Source organism: Dipodomys spectabilis, unplaced genomic scaffold, assembly GCF_019054845.1.
Source record: "Dipodomys spectabilis isolate Male_0828 unplaced genomic scaffold, ASM1905484v1 ptg000125l, whole genome shotgun sequence".
Classification (NCBI taxonomy): Eukaryota; Metazoa; Chordata; class Mammalia; order Rodentia; family Heteromyidae; genus Dipodomys; species Dipodomys spectabilis.
The window spans coordinates 10,234,300-10,254,442 of record NW_024870802.1 but is presented as its reverse complement, the minus strand read 5'-3'; the positions used below and the strand labels follow the sequence as shown (position 1 = coordinate 10,254,442).

Genomic DNA, 20,143 nt, shown 5'->3' with positions numbered 1-20,143 from the left:
TAAATGTTCTTGTTGCAACATGAGAGTAGTACCATCTATATAACTGAATAGGTATAGCCATGTCACCTACTTGTATAAACTTTTTTTTTTCCTTTTTTTTTGGTCGGTTGTGGGGCTTGAACTCTGGGCTTGAGTGCTGTCCCTGCACTCTTCAGCTCAAGGCAAGTGCTCTACCACTTGAGTCACAGCGCCACTTCTGGTTTTTTAGTGGTTTGTTGGAGATAAGAGTCTCAAAGACTTTCCTGCCCGGGCTGGCTCTGAACCTCGATTCTCAGATCTCAGCCTCCTGAGTAGCTAGGATTACAGGCGTGAGCCACCGGCTCCTGGCTTATTTGTATAAACTTTTGTACATGAGTGCAGTTTTCTGACTTATGAATTAGTCTGTTCTTTGGCCTCACTGAGATTTTGTGATAGTAAGGAGTGAGAATTACTATTTTAACAAAGTATAAACCTAAGGGTGGTGATAAATGTGTTCAGTCTTTCAGTGTGAGTTGAAGTCTTGATTGGCTCAGATTTGTTATCACTGTCTTAATCACTTTTGTACTTTACAGCTCAGCCATCTCTCTGATTCTAAGAAAGTTTTCAATCCTGATGCCTTCAAGCCAGGAAACACTCACAAATGTAGAATTATTGATTACAGCCAAATGGACGAGCTGGCCTTGCTGTCTCTGAAAACGTAAGTATCATTAGTAGGGTGTAGAAGTGTGTTTCTAGATGCGTTTCTCATGGCTTTCCCAGGTGAGGGCATTCTTTTTTTTTTTTTTTTTTGTCGGTCGTGGGGCTTGAACTCGGCCTGGGCGCTGTCCTTCAGCTCAAGGCGAGCACTCTACCACTTGAGCTACAGCGCCACTTCCGGTTTTCTGGTGGTTTATTGGAGATAGGAGTCTCATAGTCGTTCCTGCCCGGGCTGGCTTTGAACCGTGATCCTCAGATCTCAGCCTCCTGAGTAGCTAGGATTACAGGCGTGAGCCACCAGCGCCCGGCTGGTAAGGGCATTCTTGTTTGAATGATGTTATAGTTCCGAATTTTAGGCAGCCCTGCCCTAGTTTATTTAATCCTGTATTTTTCTTTTGTTCTAGATCTATAATTAAAGCTCAGTACCTTAGATATCATGACATCAAAACTGGAGCAGTGGTAAAGGTAAGACCCTATATATATACCTAGGGAATCTTCCACTATCAGGTATTCTTTAATTTGTCATAAGTTAGCTGTCAGCACATTATTCATCCTCTTAACATAGGGGAAGTCATGTTCTTCTTTCTGCATTAATTTCAATATAAGTTCATACTAACACCACTCAGCTTTACAGAGGCAGATTTGGTGGTGGTTACTAGAGCAGATTGAAAGTTAGTTCTGTGGTAATTGAGCTCCCTGGAATATTAGCAGGAAGCTGGTTCAAGTCCTCTCTCCTCTAGCCATGTAGCTCTAATTGAGTAGCTTCCCTTCCTAGCTATAGTTTGTTTCTTAGGAAATATACTTATAGAAAGTATATGTTCCACCAAAGAAATGTGAAGTATCCACAAATATGCCTGAGTGAATCCAGATTGATGTGAGGGAGTGTGTGCTTACCAACATCAGACGTGTAATAATAGACATAGTTAAACTGAGAAATTGGGCTGTAGGGAGATGAGATGACTCTTTAGTAGGATGTGGAAGGAAGATCGTTGAAGGCATCATAATGTCTTTTGTTTGGATTTACTAGGGTACAGTGCTAACCATAAAACCATTTGGGATGCTGGTGAAGGTAGGGGAGCAAATAAAAGGCCTGGTACCCACCATGCACCTGGCTGACATCCTGATCAAGAATCCAGAGAAGAAGTACCACATTGGGGATGAGGTCAAGTGCCGGGTAAGCCTCCTGAAGGGTCTTTGTTAGGGCATTGGCTAGAAGAGGGCAGTTCTCAGCCCTCAGTTTCTACTTTTTTCCATAAAGTGAATCCCACATCTGCAGTGTCCAATGCTCTGCCTGGCCTTAGGAAAAGTGTGTCCCTGTCCTTGAAAATTATATAATCAGGAGTTAAAATATCCATATAGAAAGAGTAAGTCAGTGTGTAACCTTTCACCACATCGTTTACTGCAGACTATATGCCATGTTTATAGCTCAGAAAGAAGAGGGGAAGGGCTGGAGCAGTAGAATGACAGATGTAATCAATAACAATGATCTTGCATTGTATATTCTGAAGTGCTTGCTATGCTAGGCACACATTATTTCATTTAATCCTTAAAACTACCCTGTATAGCCGGGCATGAGTGGCTCACGCCTGTAATCCCAGCTACTCAGGAGGTTGAGAGCTAAGGATCGTGGTTCAAAGCCAGCCCCAGCAGGAAAGTCCATGAGACTCTTAACTACAATTAGCCACCAGAAAACCTTAAGTGGTGCTGTGGCTCAAGTGGTGGGGTGCTAGCCTTGAGCTGAAGAGCTCAGGGACAATGACCAGGCCTAGAGTTCAAGCCCCAAGACTGACAAAAAACAAAACAAAAGAACTACCCTGTATTATAACCATATTATCCCCATTTTGTAGATGGAAAAATTAAAGCTTAGGAAAGCTAGATAGCTTGCCCAAAATCACATAGCACATAAATGCCTGAACCAGTTTGCAAATTTAGCTCTATATGACAATAATGCCTTTGGATTTCAGGCAGAAAATCATATCCCCATCCCCCCCCCCACCCCCCCCTTCATGGGGCTTGAACTCTAGGCATTAAGGCTAGTGCTCTACCACTTGAGCTACAGTACCACTTATGGCTTTCTAGTGGTTTATTGGAGATAAGAGTCTCATGAACTTTCCTGCCTAGGCTGGCTTTTAACCATGATCCTAGGATCTCAGCCTCCTGAGTAGCTAGGATTACAGGCGTGAGTCACCAGTGCCCAGCTTTGGTGGGAAATCTTAACAGGACCTTTTTTTTTTTTTTTTTTTGTCAGTCATGGGACTTGAACTCTGGGACTGGATACTGTCCCTGAGCTCTTCAGCTCAAAGTGAGAGCTCTTCCGCTTGAGCCACAGAGCCCTTTCTGGTTTTCTGGTGGTTAATTGGAGATAAGAGTCTCACGATTGTCTTGCCCAGGCTAGTTTTGAACTGTGAGCCCCAGATCTCAACCTCCTGAGTAGCTAGGATTACAAGTATGAGCCACAGGTTCCCGGTTCTGAGGGGACTTTGCACTAGAAAGGATGGATAGGATTTAGGAAGGGTTGTGCTCCAGGCACAGAAATAACTCATAAAGCTACCAAAATGAGTGATATTTAACCAAGGCTTATATCCTAAGAACTTTACATGGTTGTGAAGATTAAGCATGATAATATGGAGTACTTTACATAGGGCCTGGTATGTGCAGGTACTTGATATGTTAAAGGTTTAATGTATGGTTGGTTGGTTGGTTGATGCTGGGAATTGAATTCAGAGCCTCACATGCTCAGTAATTTGTCATTAACTCCACAAAGACAGCAGATGCTCATTGGTGCAGGTCTATATAGTGACAATGGATGACTAAAAAGGAGTTTCTCTGCCCTCAAGATAAGCCTCTGAGGAATTTGCAGTCTTAGATTATACCTAGTAACACTACTCAGGTGATATATTGGGTCTGCAAAGCTGGGTAGTATAGTGTTCCTCAAGCCTGGGGGCTGCTGTAAGGTAATCCTATTGCTATATGGCCAGAAGAGAGTGTGGGAGGGATGCATTGAAAAAGAAATTTCTGTGCTTTGGATGATCATCCTGCCGGAAGCTGGAAATTATTCAGGGAAGAAGAGATGACAGTCCCCTGGGGAATGATCCATAGACTTTGAGTTTGAGAGTTGCAGAGAGAAGCTCAGAAATTTTCTTGATAACAGGTAACTTGTTAATGGTTGCTATCCTTTCCCTAGGTTTTACTTTGTGACCCTGAAGCCAAGAAACTGATAATGACCCTGAAGAAAACCCTGATCATGTCCAAACTGCCTATCATCACCTCCTATAACGATGCCAAGCCTGGTCTCCAGACTCATGGTGTCATCCTCAGGGCCAGGGACTATGGCTGTATTGTGAAGTTCTACAATGATGTTCAGGGACTGGTGCCCAAGCCTGAACTCAGTGCGCAGTATATCCCTGACCCAGAGAAGGTCTTTTTCACCGGCCAGGTAACCTTTCCTCTGGACCAGACTTCCTACCTTTGGTGACTCCACATTTGTAGATGTGAACTAGCAGTGATCAAGAGGATTGCTTTGTTTTTGTTTTTTGTGGGGTTTTTTTGGTAAGAGTATAAGAATTAAAGATCACCAACTTTCCATTTACCAAATCATATTTCTGGAATCTCTTGATATCAGTTCTGCACGAACAGCAGTCAAGTTGACCTATATGTGCCACTCTTAACAGAACCCGTTATCAGGGCAGAAGTGGTGCTGAGGTTTGAATTTGGTCTTGTGCTTGCTGGATAAGTGGCTCTACCTCAAGTAGAACAAGGGCTGCTTGAATAGAAGGAGGAAGAGAGCACAAATAGACCTACGTAATCATGCAGTGGAGGCAGGGGCAACAGAACAGAGAACCTCCCACTGGAATACTAATGGACTCAGGCCCACAGACTGAAAGAAGTCAGTCATTACCTGTAACAAATGAGTGTTCCATCAAATACTGCTGTGAGGCAGTGCAGTGCTATAATGCTAGTTGGTTTCAGCCTGTCTTGGGTTGTACTGAAAGTTATTCATGTCTTCCTTTTTATTCAGATGGTTACTTTGTGGGGTTTCTGTGTCATCTCTACATTTCTTCTTTCCCTATCTCTGATCTGGTCCAGAGTATTGGTAGACCTCCCAATGCCCCTGCAGCACTGGGGAGGGTACCACCTGGCTGCTGAAGACAACCAAGCACATGTGGTTTCTTGCCAGGTGGTGAAGGTTGCAGTGCTGAACTGTGAGCCATCCAAAGAGAGGATGCTCTTATCCTTCAAGCTGTTGAGTGAGCCAGAGCCAGAGAATGAGAGTGTTGGACACAGTCAGAAGAAAAAACGCGCTGTTAACATTGGGCAGGTACCTCTCTATAGGACTTCTCCAGACAACTTCTCTCTTAACAGTGACAAGGGGCCACTGATACATGAGGGGGAAAGAAAAGGGGCTTTTAAGATTCTAGAACTAGAGGGCTTCCTGAGAGAGGACTTTGTGCGTGTTCTTTCCTATGTGTCAGTGTCAGTGAAAGCCATTATGAAAGAAAATAGTGTCCAATGTGGCTTTCTAGTAAAGCACTTCTGTGTGTCCTTCTCTGGTCACTAGGGCCAGGCTGCAGTTTCCTCTTCCTCTGAGACCCAGTGGAGGGACTGGCAAGAAGTGATAGGAGTCTACAGATGTGTCATTATCTGGGTCCTGGGGTGGCAGGATGGCTCTGGAGGAAAGGGCCCCTCTACTGTCAGCCACTCAGTGGCCCTGGTACTGGGATTTGGAACTTATCCAGACAAGGTTGCTGTCTGCTGGGGACAAATGCTGGTTTTGTCTTCCTATTCCCTGCACAGTTGGTGGATGTGAAGGTTTTAGAGAAGACCAGAGATGGCCTGGAGGTGGCAGTCCTGCCCCACAACATTCCTGCTTTCCTTCCCACGCCTCATCTATCAGACCATGTCACCAATGGCCCTCTGTTGTACCACTGGCTCCAGGCAGGTGACACCCTTCACCGAGTGTTGTGTCTGAGCCAGAGTGAGAAACACCTTGTATCCTTGACTGGTATCTGAGGGCAGTGGGAGATGGGAGGGCCCTAAAGTGGTTTTTAAGCTCACACCTATAATCTTAGCTACTCTTAGCTACTTAGGAGGCTGAGATCCAAGATCCAAGGATTGAGGGTTGAAGCCAGCCTTCAGTCAGTAAGACTTTTATCTCCCAGTTAGCTAGCAAAAGGCTGAAAGTGGAGCTCAAAGGCTAAAAGCACCAATCTCAAGCAAAAATGCTCAGGGACAGCACCAGGCCCTGTGTTCAAGCCCTAGGACTGGCACAAAACAAAAACTCGTGAGCTCTAGGTGTTGCTACTGCTGTGGGTCTGCACACTCTGCAGTAGCAGAATAAAAGGAAAAAGGAAATGGGAGAGATGGATGTTTCCACAGGCTTTTCTGAAATAGTCCTTGATAAAGTACCATTAGCTCCTCTGTAGGAAGCCTTCTTTGGTCTCTACAGTAGAAGGTGGCCAGGATCCCAAAAGCTTCTCAGAAATACAGCCTGGAATGCTTCTCATTGGTTTTGTGAGGAGCATCATGGACTATGGTGTGTTCGTCCAGTTCCCCTCAGGACTCAGTGGATTGGCCCCCAAAGCCGTAAGTTCTGCCTCATTGCACAGGGGCCTTTGAAGATAAAATACAAGGATTATAAGACCTTTCAGGGTGGGAAGGAGCAAGAAGCTTTACTGCTTTAGAAGAGACCAAGTGGGGGGCAGGGGGCCTGGGAAGTTGGCTCAGTGGTAGAATGTTTGCTTCGCATGCATGAGGCCCTGGGTTCAATTCCTCAGCACCACATAAGCAGAAAAAAAGTCGGAAGTGTCCCTGTGGCTCAAGTGGTAGGGCACTAGCCTTGAGCTGAAGAGCTGAGGGGCAGTGCCCAGGCCCAGAGTTCAGGCCCCACAACTGACCAAAAACAAAAAAATAAAAGAGGTTAAGGGGGCACCACTTAAGGTATGAGTAACCTGAAGGTTCTTGGTGGAGAGTGAGTAGAACACTGACCCAGGCTGTACTCTTCCTGCCTGCTGCACGTCATCCTGGAGAAAAGGGCCCCTGTTCTCTTTCATCTTTTACACTAAGTTCTAGTGTAAAGAAAACTGAGCTTGTAGTTATACTTAGCATGTTCAGATTTGAAAGTAGATTTTCCTAAGCAGCCCAATAGAGATTTTAGAGTCCGCTGGGGTTTTCAAGGTGTTAGGGCAGTGGAATATCCTTGACATTCTTTTCTCCTCCATGCCATTAAATCGTAAGCCTTTCAGATAGGAAAAGGATCCTAGCAACCCCATAGTTGGAGCTAAGACCTAATGGGATGGAGCCTTAGACCAATGAATGTAAGACAACACCAAATAAATGGCCACCAATTGTCCATAGTTACTTCTTTCCAGACCTTGGTCTTGTATTTTATGCCAGAAAAGTCACATTGTACTTCTTGCCAAATAAAAGTTTAAATGGAGGCATAGAGGAATACCCCAGAAATGTATATAGAGAAAGAAGGTTGTCATTGGATGATAGAGACAGGGATGTCCTGGACCTGCTGGCTTGGATATGATGTACCTTCTTAGCTGGGTGTCCTCTTCAAAGGCGGAGTTGGGCAGCCAGGGCCTCTCCTACATTTTTACAGAAAGGTCAAAGAAGGCTGTGGAAAGCTCCTTGGGGTCCCTTTCTCTCCTTCCCAACATCCCATCTCTGGACACATTAAGTGGATTGTCTTACTGGAAACTTCCTTTCCTTTCCTCATTTTCTTTCCACTCTTCAGCTCATGAGTGACAAGTTTGTGACCACCCCAAGTGACCACTTCGTCGAGGGGCAGACCGTGGTTGCGAAGGTGACCAACGTGGATGAGGAGAAGCAGCGCATGCTGCTGTCATTGCGGCTGTCAGACTGCACTCTGGGGAAATTGGCCAGTACCAGTCTCCTCCTCCTGAGCCAGTGCCTGGAGGAGCTGCAGGGTGTGCGCAGCCTCATGAGCAACCGAGGTGGGGACCTCTGGATCTGTTACAGGGAAGCAAAAGAGTGCATGTGCTATAGTTGTACCCAGTATTAAGATGAAAAAAGAAAATTAGAAGCAGCTTTTTTTGGTGAAAGTGTCTCACTGGTGCCCAAGCAATTTCCCTGTTTTTATTCTCCACGATAGATGGGATTACAGGTATACAGCACCATACCTGGCTTGGTAAGCCTTGGTTTTTGGTTTTTAATGAAGTGTGACTTGCATGAAGTGCACAAATCATTCAGTAAGTAGTCCAGTAAATGTTTATGTAATGAAAACCTGAACACCTCTATTTCCCACCTAGATTAAGATAAAGGTCATTATAAGTAGCCTAGAAATTTTCATTGTCCATCCCTCCCTCCCTCCCCAACCAAAATTTCCCTTTGTCCCAGAGTCTTCAATCTCTTCCCTTTCATCTCAGATAAGTAAGTAGTAGGTAGTAAAATGGAGCAGACATACCTGTAGTCTGTAAGGTGTTATAGACTGAACCATGATGCAGGATCTGTTCCTAAACAGAAACAATGAAAATTTAGGATCTAAAGGAAAGCCTGTGTTCCTGTCACTTGTTGGCTAATTTCATAAATTATGGCCAGGTAGAATTAGCAAGAAGTATAACTCTCTACCTATAACAAGAGTTTTCATGAATACTGGACATTTTTGCAAAATGTGATTTTTACCTTGTCAGTGACTTTGAACACTCCACTGCCCTCTTTGGTACCAACATACTTTGGAAGAAAGGGATGGTAAGAATGTTCTTTCCTTTTATTAATCCCTGCTGCCTTTGGGCCTATGGCAGACTCTGTGCTGATCCAGACGCTGGCTGAGATGACCCCAGGAATGGTCCTTGACCTGGTGGTACAGGAAGTGTTAGAGGATGGCTCAGTGGTGTTCAGTGGAGGTCCTGTGCCTGACCTGGTCGTGAGAGCTAGCAGATACCACCGGACAGGTGAGTGCAATTGTCTTGCTTGTTTGGTTTTTTTGGAGAGACCCCTATGCTAATTGTTTCCTCTGCTAGATACAGAATTCCCAACAGTAGATGTGTTGATGCTAGTGAAGCTTTTGATATACTTAACTTGTATGATTTCAAAGCAGGATAGCTGACAATATGCTAAAAGAGCTTAGTATGGTAAGGTAAATTTAAACGTTTATGTATCAGGTTGCATGAATTAAGACTTACCCTAACCCTAGCTATGGGAAGTAAACCACTTTGGCTTCCCTAATGTCCATATAAACCCAAGAAATACATCATCTTTGCTTTGTGGGGTAAAAGGTACCCAGTTTAGATACTGTTCTCCTTTTCTGTGTTTCATGAAGATAATTGCACTATTTGGTTCTGCACTGTAGGGCAGGAGGTGGAACCTGGGCAGAAGAAGAAGGTTGTGGTCCTCAGTGTTGATATGTTGAAGTTGGAAGTACATGTTTCCCTCAGCCAGCATTTGGTGAATAGAAAAGCTAAAAGGGTAAGCTTGCTGTGACTTGATTTCTTCTATATTATACTCACAGCTCAGGGGTTTTATCCCAGGTCTCTGTAGATAGAATAAGTGCCTACATCTATAAAGGACATTTCCAGTTTCATTTTGTTCTAGTATGGTAGAGGACTAATTTCTCATGTGGGTTGAAGTGATGAATTATACAGTCGTTCTGTCTTTAGGGCCAAACAGGTAATTTAGATAAGTGAGCCAGCAAGTTGAAGGTCTGACCGTGACAGACTAGTGAATGGGTGCCCTGCCTGTGTGCAGCATAGAGAGCCACTTGTTTGCCAGCCAGTTGGTACCAGCTGGGAATATTTTTGTTTATTTTTGAGAGAGACTCACTTTCTAGCCCAGAGCAGCCATGAACTTGCAATTCTTCCCCACCCTCTCAAGCGCTGACATTAATATGTATACTCCCACTGCTGGCTTAAGTCTTTGGTTTTCAAAAGAAGGCAGAATTTATATGAACCCGACAAAACTGGAGTGTGGTTACTTCTGACATCCAGGCAGCAGCATATCCACATCCTTCTCCTGCCGTGCATCTTGCACCCTTTTTGGTTTTTGCCAGTACCAGAGTTTCAACGCAAGGCTATGCACTCACTTGGCTTTATTGCTCATTACTGGTATTCTGTCACTTGAGCTATGCCTCCACTTTGGCTTTTTGATTGTTAACTAGATTTAAGAGTCTCATGGATTTTTCTGCTCAGACTGATTTCAAACCACAATCCTCTGGATCTCAGCCTTCTGAATAACTAGAATTATAGGCTTGAGCTACTGGTGCCTGTTTCTTGTATACTTCTGCATAGGAATGACTTTGAATCCATGTGCTGGTTCTAGTATGGCTGAGTTCTAGTTCTTTTTTTTTTTTGTCCCGGGGGCTGAACTCTGGGCCTGGGCGCTGTCCCTAGCTCTTCAGCTCAAGGCTAGCGCCCTACCACTTGAGCCACAGCGCCACTTCTGGCTTTTTTCTGCTTATGTGGCACTGAGGAATCGAACCCAGGGGCCCATGCATGCGAGGCAATCACTTTACCACTGAGCCAACTTCCCAGCCCCCTGAGTTCTAGTTTTAATAGAGAGAAGGACAGAGATAGAGACAGAGGAACAGAGAGGAGAGAGAGAAAGGAGAGAGAAATAACTGATATTCTCTTTTCTAGCTGAAGAAAGGCAGCAGGTACCAAGGAATTGTGCAGCACCTAGAAGAGTCCTTTGCAGTGGCCTCTTTAGTAGAGACTGGCCAACTAGCAGCTTTCTCCTTGACCTCCCACCTCAATGACACCTTCCGATTTGACTCCGAGAAGTTGCAGGTGGGACAGGGAGTCTGCCTAACCCTCAAGACTACAGAACCAGGAGTGACTGGCCTTCTTCTAGCTGTTGAGGGGCCAGCTGCTAAGAGGACCATGACACAGATCCAGAAGAATCTGGAAGCAGTTGATGAGGAGGAAGAGGATGATGACCCAGCTCTGACTACAGGGACTAAAAAGAAGCACTCCCTGGCTATTGGGGACATAGTCACTGGGACTATCAAGTCTATTAAGGCCACTCATGTGGTCGTGACACTGGAAGATGACATCATTGGCTGTATCCATGCCTCCAATATTCTAGATGATGTTCCAGTTGGCTCCTCTCCTACTACAAAGCTGAAAGTTGGGAAGACGGTCACTGCCCGAGTGATTGGTGGACGAGATGTGAAGACATCTAAGTATGGAGGTGTTAAGGGATGGCTGACTTTGAGGGGAGATTGTTGTCTTTGCAAGGAGGGGGGGAGAGGGTCAGGAGTAGGAGGGATATAAGTAGGTGTTAAAAGCCAGTGCTGGTGGCTCACACTTGTAATCCTAGCTACTCAGGAGTCTGAGATCTGAGGATCATGGTTCAAAGCCAGCCTGGGCAGGAACATCTGTGAGATACTTATCTCCAGTTAACCACCAGAAAACCCAAAATGACGCTGTGGCTCAAGTGGTAGAGTGCTAGCCTTGAGCCGAAGAGCTCAGGGACAGTGCCCAGGCCCAGAGTTCAAGCCCCATAACCAACCAAAAAAAAAAAGGTAGGTGTTAAAAAGTTACAAATGAGTCATTTAATTTTAAAAATAGAGGGTAATGCTTGAAAACATGAGTTTAGAGTCAGACTTGGGTGTGAATGGCAAATGCTGGTGGACATGTAGCTCTCTGAATTTTATTTCCCTAATTTGTAAAATAAGAGTCATGTAGTCTTCTACCTCATGGCTACTGGAAAGACTGAAAAAGAGGACATGCATGTTAAGTATTTAGTAGGTGCCTGGTTCGTGGTTATTGCTTGGTATATGTCTTCAGTTATCATAATCTGTCCTCCACCTTGGGTATACTCACTTTAAATCTAGTTATATAGTATATGCTATTATAGTAGAAATTCTTGTTATAACCAGAAAGGAAAAAAAGCCATTGAAAGCCTAGCAGATAGTTGGCATATTAATTTCAGGAACTAGCTCTGTGATCTTTGGTAAGTCATATACTCTCTCTAGACCTTGTTTCCCCTGTGTCTAAAATGAAAGGTTTAGAGCTTGTAATCTGTAAGGGAAATTCTTTTCAGAGTATAATGTGACAATTGTGAAAGGTCAGACAAGCCAGCACTTTGCCACTTACTATAAAGAGTGAGAATGAGACCCTCAGCCTGAATTTCCCATCAGTAATGGCAATGGAAGAAGATGGTGGTAGTTGTAAAATTGGTTTGGGGTGGAATAGAGAAATCCTGATCTTTTGATCACTGTATTAGAGTAAGATAATTGATTTGACTTATTTGTTTCTCTAGGTTTCTCCCAATAAGTCACCCCAGATTCATTCGAACCATCCTGGAGCTGAGTGTCCGGCCAAGGTAAGGGACCCTAAGAACAATCTCTTTTTTTTTTTTTTGTGAGTTGTGGGGGCTGAACTCTGGGCCTGGGCCCTGTCCCTCAGCTCTTCAGCTTAAGGCTAGCACCCTACCACTTGAGCCACAGCGCCACTTCTAGCTTTTTCTGCATATGTGGTCCTGAGGAATTGAACCCAGGGCCTCATGCATGTAAGACAAGCACTCTACCACTGAGCTACCTTTCCAGCCCAAGAGCAATGTCTTGTGGAAAGTACCCTCTGCTTTGGCATTTCATCCTGTCAGTGTTAGGTCTTTTTTTCTATTTCCAAATTACATTGTTTTTCTGGTAAGAATTAAAAACAACTTCAAAAGCTGATTATAGTTCTGTTTGTCAGCATTCATAGAAGGAAACATTTCTGCTCTCAATTCAGTTTTCTAGAACTCAGTAGTTCCTCGTTATGAACATATAGCTAAGAATATTCTTCCTCAGTACACTGCATTTCTGCTTGGTGAGAAGCTCTACTTTAATTTTTATTTATTTATTTTTTATTTTTTTTGGTCCGGTTGTGGGGCCTGAACTCTGGGCCTGGGCGCTGTCCCTCAGCTCTTCAGCTCAAGGCTAGCACTCTACCACTTGAGCCACAGCGCCACTTCCGGCTTTTTTTCTTTTTGCTTATGTGGTGCTGAGGAATCGAACCCAGAGCCTAAGGCATGCAAGGCAAGCGCTCTACCACTGAGCCACCTTCCCAGCCCTAATTTTTATTTTATTTTTTTCCAGTTGTGGGGCTTGAACTCTGGGCCTGGGCGCTGTCCTTCAGCTCTTCAGCTCAAGGCTAGCGTTCTACCACTTTGAGCCACAGTGCCATTTTGGGTTTTCTGGTGGTTAATTGGAGATAAGAGTCTCACAGACTTTCCTGCTTATGCTGGCTTTGAACTGTGATCTTCAAATCTCAGCCTCCTGAGTAGCTAGGATTACAGGTGTGAGCCACCAGTGCCTGGCTTTAATTTTATTTGTTTACTTATTTATCTAATTTTTTTTTCTTATTGGTGGTGGGGCTTGAACTCTGGGCCTGGGTGCTTATCCCTGAGCTCTTCATCTCAAGGTGAGTGCTCTACCATTTGAGCACTGGTGGTTTATTGGAGATAAGAGTCTCAAGGATGGGCTGGGATGATGGCTTAGTGTTAGAGTGCTTGCCTTGCATGCTTGAGACCCTGGGTTCGATTCCTCAGCACCACATAAACAGAAAAAGCTGGAAGTGGTGCTGTGGCTCAAGTGGTAGAGTGCTACCCTTGAGTTGAGCTGAGAGATAGCACCCAGGCGCAGAATTCAGGCTCCAGGACTACCACCAACAACAACAAAAGAGTCTTAGGGACTTTCCTGCCTGGGCTGGCTCTGAACCATGATCCTCAGATCTCAGCCTCCTGAATAACTAGGATTACAGGCGTGAGTCATGGGCGCCTGTCCTCTTTTTGCATTTTTACCAGCATTAATTGTGCCATTTTATTGATGGATTTAAGAAATTGGGTTGGTTTTAGAAATTATTTGAATTGGTAAACGGGTAGCAGTTCTGATTTTTCTTTTTTTTTTTCCTTTTTTTTTTTTTTTGCAGGAAGGAGTGATTTGTGTATGGACTGAACTTTGAGATCACTCACTTGTTGCTTTTATGAAAAGAAAATGATAATTATAGTATAACATTGGCTTAGAGTTCTGGGACTTTTTGGGTTTTGTTGTTTTTAATTTTCTTATTTTTTTTCCTGGTTCTGGGGCTTGAACTACCACTTCAGCCACAGCACCACTTCCAGCTTTTTCTAAATAGGTATTTGGAGACAAGAGTGTCATGGACTTGCCTGCCTGGGCTGGCTTCGAACCACGATCCTCAGATCTCAGTCTCCTGAGTAGCTAGGATTACAGGCATGAGCCACCAGCACCCTGCTGACCTTTGGTTTTTTTGAGTAGAGCCCTGACTTCAACTCTTGGTTCAATAGGATCCCCACATGTTAAGTTCAGTAAAATTATTTGTGAAGGCATTTCTGCAGACTGTAAAGCAAAAGCTAAAATATTATGAAAGCAGTTCAAAAATATTTTTAAATAAAAATTATCATGAGCTACCCACTTCACAGATGCTTCATATATACGTAAATAACATGGGAAAAATTTGCCTTAGAGGAGAAAAAAAGAGAGACCTGTCATGGAAGGTGTGTGAGAGTAATAGAGCCCTATTGTTGATCTGTGACCACTCAAGGGAGATACTATGAAGCCAGAAGTCTTACCCAGAGGTTGACTTACTCTTTCCACCATCTTTATGCATTAGTGATCTGGAGAAGGATGGCCACACTGCTCTTGACACATATACAGTCAGCCCTATGGAGAAGATTAAGCAGTTCCAGGCTGGCCAGACTGTGATTTGCTTCCTAAAGAAGGTGAGTAGTTGCCTGCCAGCAATACAGATCATCCTTGAGAAGAAGTGGGGTAGAAGCTGGAAACCAAAGCTGTTAGCACTTGGCCTTTGATTCTGTATGCTTCCATACTGGGCTTATGGGCAGTGACACATGGCCTCTGCTTCTAGAAAGCTTGTCTCATCAGGGAGCTAAGTTGAAGCTTTCAAAATGGCAAACAGTTCATAATTCAACATGTTTACAAATTAATGGTACGATAGGGCATACATAAAATGTAGCTGTGCTGCAGAGCAGTCTAATTGAGTGCCAGCCAGGTTATGGATTCTGAACCCAAAGTGGAACAAGCATTCCAGAAGAAAGTGATTAAGTGTAACTTGTGCATATTATATAATTGGTGCATATAAGAAAAGAAGCTAGACTGGCCTTGACCTTGAGGAATAACATTTCTTCATTGGTACGAAATTGCTTTTCCACAAACATCTCTGAGCATGTTTCTGATGCTTGATCCCTTTAGTCACATACTGCCTGTAGACATTGATCCTCTCCAGATGCCTTAAAGTAGCATTTAGGGTTCTTCATGATCAGACTTTACAGCTTTATGTACCAATCACGCTGGAACCTGCCTTTTCTCTTTTTTTTTTTTTTTTTGGTTCCAGTTGTGGGGCCTGAACTCTGGGCTTAGGCTCTGTCCCTCAGCTCTTCAGCTCAAGGCTAGCGCTCTACCACTTGAGCCACAGCACCACTTCCGGCTTTTTTTCTTTTTGCTTATGTGGTGCTGAGGAATCGAACCCAGGGCCTCATGCATGCAAGGCAAGCACTCTACCACTGAGCCACCTTCCCAGCCCCTGTCTTTTCTCTTATATCCTTTTTTTTCTATGCTGGTTTCGTTAATTTTTTTAAGTAGTTGTACAAAGGGGTTTCACTTCATGTCAATTTATGAGTGCTCTGCTGCTGTGTATACATGAAGTACCCTTTTATTTCTGTTACCTACTCCCCTTCAAGGTTCAACATAGATCACCTTCCCAACTACTAGTCTCTTTTGTACTCTGATAGCAAGCTGTACTTTATAAATGTTGCTTGCAGCTCCTGTTACTTATGTAATAAGTTGTATGGCTATTATTTGGATTGTAATCTCCTTGAAGCTAGTAAAGCTTGGCTTCTGTTTATCTCTAGATATGGCTTCTTAGTAAATCCTCCATTGCATTTGAAAATTGAGTTGAAAATTGTTGCCTTTGTTTAAGGCAGCACAATGTGAGCTGTAGAGTACAAAATCTTTTTTTTTTTTTTTGGTCCGGTCGTGGGGCCTGAACTCTGGGCCTGGGCACTGTCCCTCAGCTCTTCAGCTCAAGGCTAGCGCTCTACCACTTGAGCCATAGTGCCACTTCGGCTTTTTTCTTTTTTTGCTTATGTGGTGCTAAGGAATTGAACCCAGGGCCTCAGGCATGTAAGGCAAGTGCTCTACCACTGAGCCACCTTCCCAGCCCCTAAAGTACAAAATCTTAATTGATAAAGAACTACAATGTTGACCACTAGAGATGGTTAATGATCAGTGGGCACAGCCAAGTGTGGAAGAAAGTAGAAAGGTTAGTGGGGTTGGTCCTAATGCACAGGAATGTCTTTGAGGTCCTTTTGTTTGTCTTTGGTGGTACTTGGCATGTACCCTACCAGTTGACCCACAAACTCTAGCCTTTTAGAAAAATTTTTGAGACAGTGTCTCACTATTTACTCAAGCTGGACTGGAACTCTCCATCTTCTCGTCTTAGCCTCCTGAGTTTTGGGATTACAGGAGTGTGCTACCATATCCAGCAGCCTGTGGCTTGGGGAGAATCTGCTTTTTAGCGGGGGGAAGAAGGGAAGCTTGTATCTTCTCTATCCTACTTGTGTTTTTGTCCCCCCAGTTCAATGTGGTTAAGAAATGGCTTGAGGTGGAGATTGCACCGGACATCCGAGGGAGAATTCCCTTGCTGCTCACTTCACTTAGCTTCAAGGTCAGTGTGCATGAGATCCCTGGAGGGGAGACCTCGGCTCCCAAAGTTGGACTCTGATGTGTGTCCTTCTGCACTTACGTAGTGATTGGTTTGAGAGGCACTTACCTGAAGACTTAAATACTAGGGTTTTAAGTAAATGATAAACCTTTCTGGAAGTATCAGAAGAATCTTTTTTTTTTTTTTTTTAACTTTCCAGGTCCTAAAACACCCAGATAAGAATTTCCGGATTGGCCAAGCCTTGAAGGCCATGGTGGTCAGTTCAAATTCCTCTAAGGCCTTCTTGTGTCTCTCGCTCATAGGTATGGAGATGAAATGGTGCCTGGTCGGGGAAAGGAGGGTAGGAAAAATATGAGGACAGGGTCTTTCTTCAGTTTGAGGGATGCCTTTAGTGTTGGAAGCCTGAGGAAGTTGGGTATAGGACCTTCTGGGATCTCTTTTGTCTCGAGGCTTTGCTCTTTACCCTGTGTTACTCTGCCACTCTCTGGGTTACTGTTATCTATCATTGGTTTTCCCAAGCCCCTTAGAGAGTTATCTAGCACATGGTCTTGCAGTTCTTGGTTATAGGGTGTAGTAAGCTGGTTCTTCATAATCTAGTGGTTCTAGTCTACTCAGCCTGAATGTCCAAGTCTAGGTGGCCTCCCATCCTGCAAGCTATTGATGGGTCAGTGTTTCAGCTTGTTATTTCCTTTTGCCTGAATCAGTCACTCTCCTACCAGGTCCTCACAAGCTTGAGAGAGGGGAAGTAGCCATGGGCCAAGTGGTGACGGTGATACCCAACGAGGGACTAACTGTCTCCTTCCCCTCTGGGAAAATGGGGAGAGTCAGTATATTTGATGTGAGTGACTCCTACTCTGAGGCTCCCTTGGAGGAGTTCATCCCCCAGAAGGTTGTTAGGTAAGTCAGTTCTTCCTCTTGAACCTAACTGTGGAATTAATGGAGTTCCCTCCTTTCCCCTCCCCTCCCATCCTCTATAATACCTAACTTTTTTAAGCTGGAAAAAAAAGAAAAATATATAAAATAGAAAACACAAATTTCTATCATTCCTCTTATTTCCTACTGCTCTTACCAGTTATACTTGGGTTTCTAATGTTTGCAGACTTTATCCCATATGTGGATATAATTTTACTTAATATAGTAATAAGATATTTTTGCTAAGTGCCCATAGCTCACACCTGTAATTATAGCTACACAGCAAGTTGAAATGTGAGGATCGCTTTTGAAGCCAGCCAGCCCGGGCAAGAAAGTCTGTGAGACTCTTATCTCCAATTAATCACAAAAAAAAAAGGTGGAAGAGCTGTGGCTCTTGTGGTAGAGCACTAGCCTAGAGCAAAAGAAGCTCAGGGATAGTACTCAGGCTCTGAATTCAAGCTCTAGGACAGACACACAAAAGAATGATATTGCCGGGCACTGGTAGGGCGCCGGTAGCTCACACCTGTAACCCTAGGTACTCAGGAGGCTGAGATCTGAGGATCACAGTTCAAAAGCCAGCCTGGGCAGGAAAGTCCGTGAGACTCTTGCCTCCAATAAACCACTCAGAAAAGTGGCTCTGTGGATCAAGTGGTAGAGCTCTAGCCTTGAGCTGAAGAGCTGAGGGACAGCACCCAGGCCTAGAGTTCAAGCCCCATGACCGACAAAAAAAAAAAAATAATAATAATACTGACTAATGATGATGTTAGATGTTGAGTCTATGGATGGCAAGCAGTCTACCACTGAGCTGGATCCCTAGCCCTTAGAACTTCATATTATATGTTATTTTGCAAGTTGCTTTTTATTTCAAAGCAGGTAATCATGACTTTCTCCTTTCCTATATAAATAAATATACCTTGATCTTTTACCTTATTTTATTTTATTTATTGGCTACTCCTGGGGCTTGGACTCAGGGCCTGGGCACTGTCCCTGAGTTTCTTTTGCTCAAGGCCAACACTCTACCTCTTGAGCCACAGCATCACTTCCAGCCTTTTCTGTTTATGTGGTACTGCAGAATTGAACCCAGGGCTTCATGCATGCAAGGCAAGCACTCTACCACTAAGCCATGTTCCCAGCCCACTCTTTCCTTATTTTTAATACTAGTATTTCATTACCTCTTGGTTTTTTGGGGGTTTTTTTTGGTCAGTCATGGGGCTTGAACTCGGCTTGGGCACTGTCCCTGTGCTCTTCAGCTCAAGGCGAGTGCTCTACCGCTTGAGCCACAGTGCCATTTCTGGTTTTTTGTAGTGGTTTATTGGAGATAAGAGTCTCACGGGCGGGGCTGGGAAGGTGGCTCAGTGGTAGAGCTCTTGCCTTGCATGCATGAGGCCCTGGGTTCAATTCCTCAGCACCACATAAGCAAACAGAAAAAAGCCGGAAGTGGCGCTGTGGCTCAAGCGCTAGAGCGCTAGCCTTGAGCTGAAGAGCTGAGGGACAGTGCCCAGGCCCAGAGTTCAGGCCCCATGACCGGACCCAAAAAAAAGAGTCTCACGGGCTTTTCTGCCTGGGCTGGCTTTGAACTGTGATCCTCAGATGTCAGCCTCCTGAGTAGCTAGGATTACAGGCGTGAGCCACCAGTGCCCGGCACCTCGTTTTTTTAATCAAAATTTATTTGGCCAATTCCCTTGATAGACAATACAGATCTTATACATATATTGGTACTGATACAAAATGTCTTGGAAATAAATTCCTAGAAGCAAAGTTTATGAGTCAGATGATGGTATAAATTTTTCCTAATTCTGTTTTCTAAAAGAACTGTACCTATTTATATTCCACTAAAAACATACAGTGTGTGGTTATTTCTCACATCCATACCAACACCAGATATTCTTCATTTTTATCTTAGTCATTTGATCTCTAATTTGTACTTTGCATGCTGGTCATTTTTCATGCCTGTTTGTTCTTTTGTTGTGTGTATTCCAATACTGGGGCTTGAACTCAGGGCCTGGGTACTGTCCCTTACCTTTTTGCTCCAGGCTGGCTCTCTGCCACTTGAGCCACACCTTTACTTTTGGCTTTTTGCTAGTTAAGTGGAGATGAGGGTCTCACAGACTTTTCCTGCCTGGGCTGTCTTAGAAGCATGATCATTAGCTCTCACCCTCCTAAGTTGCTAGGATTACAAGTACAAGCCACCAATTCCCAACATTTTTTTATTCTTTATATTTGTTCTGTGCTTTGCATTATTATTATTAATTTTGTGTGTGTGGTGGTCCTTGGGCTTGAATTCAGGGCCTGGGTGCTATCCCTGAGCTTTTTTGCTCAAGGCTAGCACTGTACTACTTGAGCCACAGCTCCTTTTCTGGCCTTTTTGGTGTTTCATTGGCGATCAGAGACTCATATACTTTCTTGCTTGGGCTGGCTTCAAACTGTGACCCTTAGATCTCAGCTTCCTGTGTAGCTAGGCTTACAAGCATGAGCCACTGGTCCCTGGCTTTTGCATTAAAATTAACTATAGGTATTTTCTGTAAACTTTTGGAATTTGGAAGAGCTTTGTTTATAAGATATTTCAAATGCCTAAAGGTGTACCTGCTTCAGTTCTAAGTCCAAATTTCAGCTGATAGAATGAAGTTTACTAGAAGAATAGGTACTTCAGAAGGCAGATGCTGAAAATAGTCATTGCCCTCTCTCATTTCCAATGTCCTAGGCACTGGCAACTGTCTAAATTGTTGGTTACTTCTCAAAGCTAAGCATCACAAAAATACTAAGAGCCTGGGGAAAGAAAAAGAATGCATCCTAGAGACATCCAGAATTATCTCTGCTTTGTTTCCTAAGGCTTACAAAATGAGGGTGTGGGTTTTTTGTTGTTGTTTTTTTAAGCAGTGTTGTTATTTTAAAGACTATGACAGCCAGCCCTG

General features: G+C 44.0%; 1 protein-coding gene across 6 annotated transcripts in view; it reads left to right on the top strand.

Moving 5' to 3' along the window:
- The window catches only part of Pdcd11 (programmed cell death 11), a 46,006-nt gene that overhangs the window by 16,035 nt on the left and 9,828 nt on the right, over positions 1-20,143 (top strand). For 4 of the 6 annotated variants that reach the window (XM_042689258.1, XM_042689259.1, XM_042689261.1 and 1 more), the window contains 16 exons: positions 552-676; positions 1,080-1,140; positions 1,703-1,849; positions 3,860-4,111; positions 4,853-4,993; positions 5,470-5,664; positions 6,088-6,258; positions 7,415-7,634; positions 8,439-8,591; positions 8,990-9,105; positions 10,272-10,816; positions 11,899-11,961; positions 14,250-14,358; positions 16,233-16,322; positions 16,519-16,621; positions 17,039-17,216. In XM_042689258.1, coding sequence (XP_042545192.1) covers positions 552-676; positions 1,080-1,140; positions 1,703-1,849; positions 3,860-4,111; positions 4,853-4,993; positions 5,470-5,664; positions 6,088-6,258; positions 7,415-7,634; positions 8,439-8,591; positions 8,990-9,105; positions 10,272-10,816; positions 11,899-11,961; positions 14,250-14,358; positions 16,233-16,322; positions 16,519-16,621; positions 17,039-17,216 — 2,669 coding nt within the window. The remainder of the gene's footprint in view (positions 1-551; positions 677-1,079; positions 1,141-1,702; positions 1,850-3,859; positions 4,112-4,852; positions 4,994-5,469; positions 5,665-6,087; positions 6,259-7,414; positions 7,635-8,438; positions 8,592-8,989; positions 9,106-10,271; positions 10,817-11,898; positions 11,962-14,249; positions 14,359-16,232; positions 16,323-16,518; positions 16,622-17,038; positions 17,217-20,143) is intronic. The other 2 variants (XM_042689262.1, XM_042689260.1) reach the window with 1 other exon arrangement.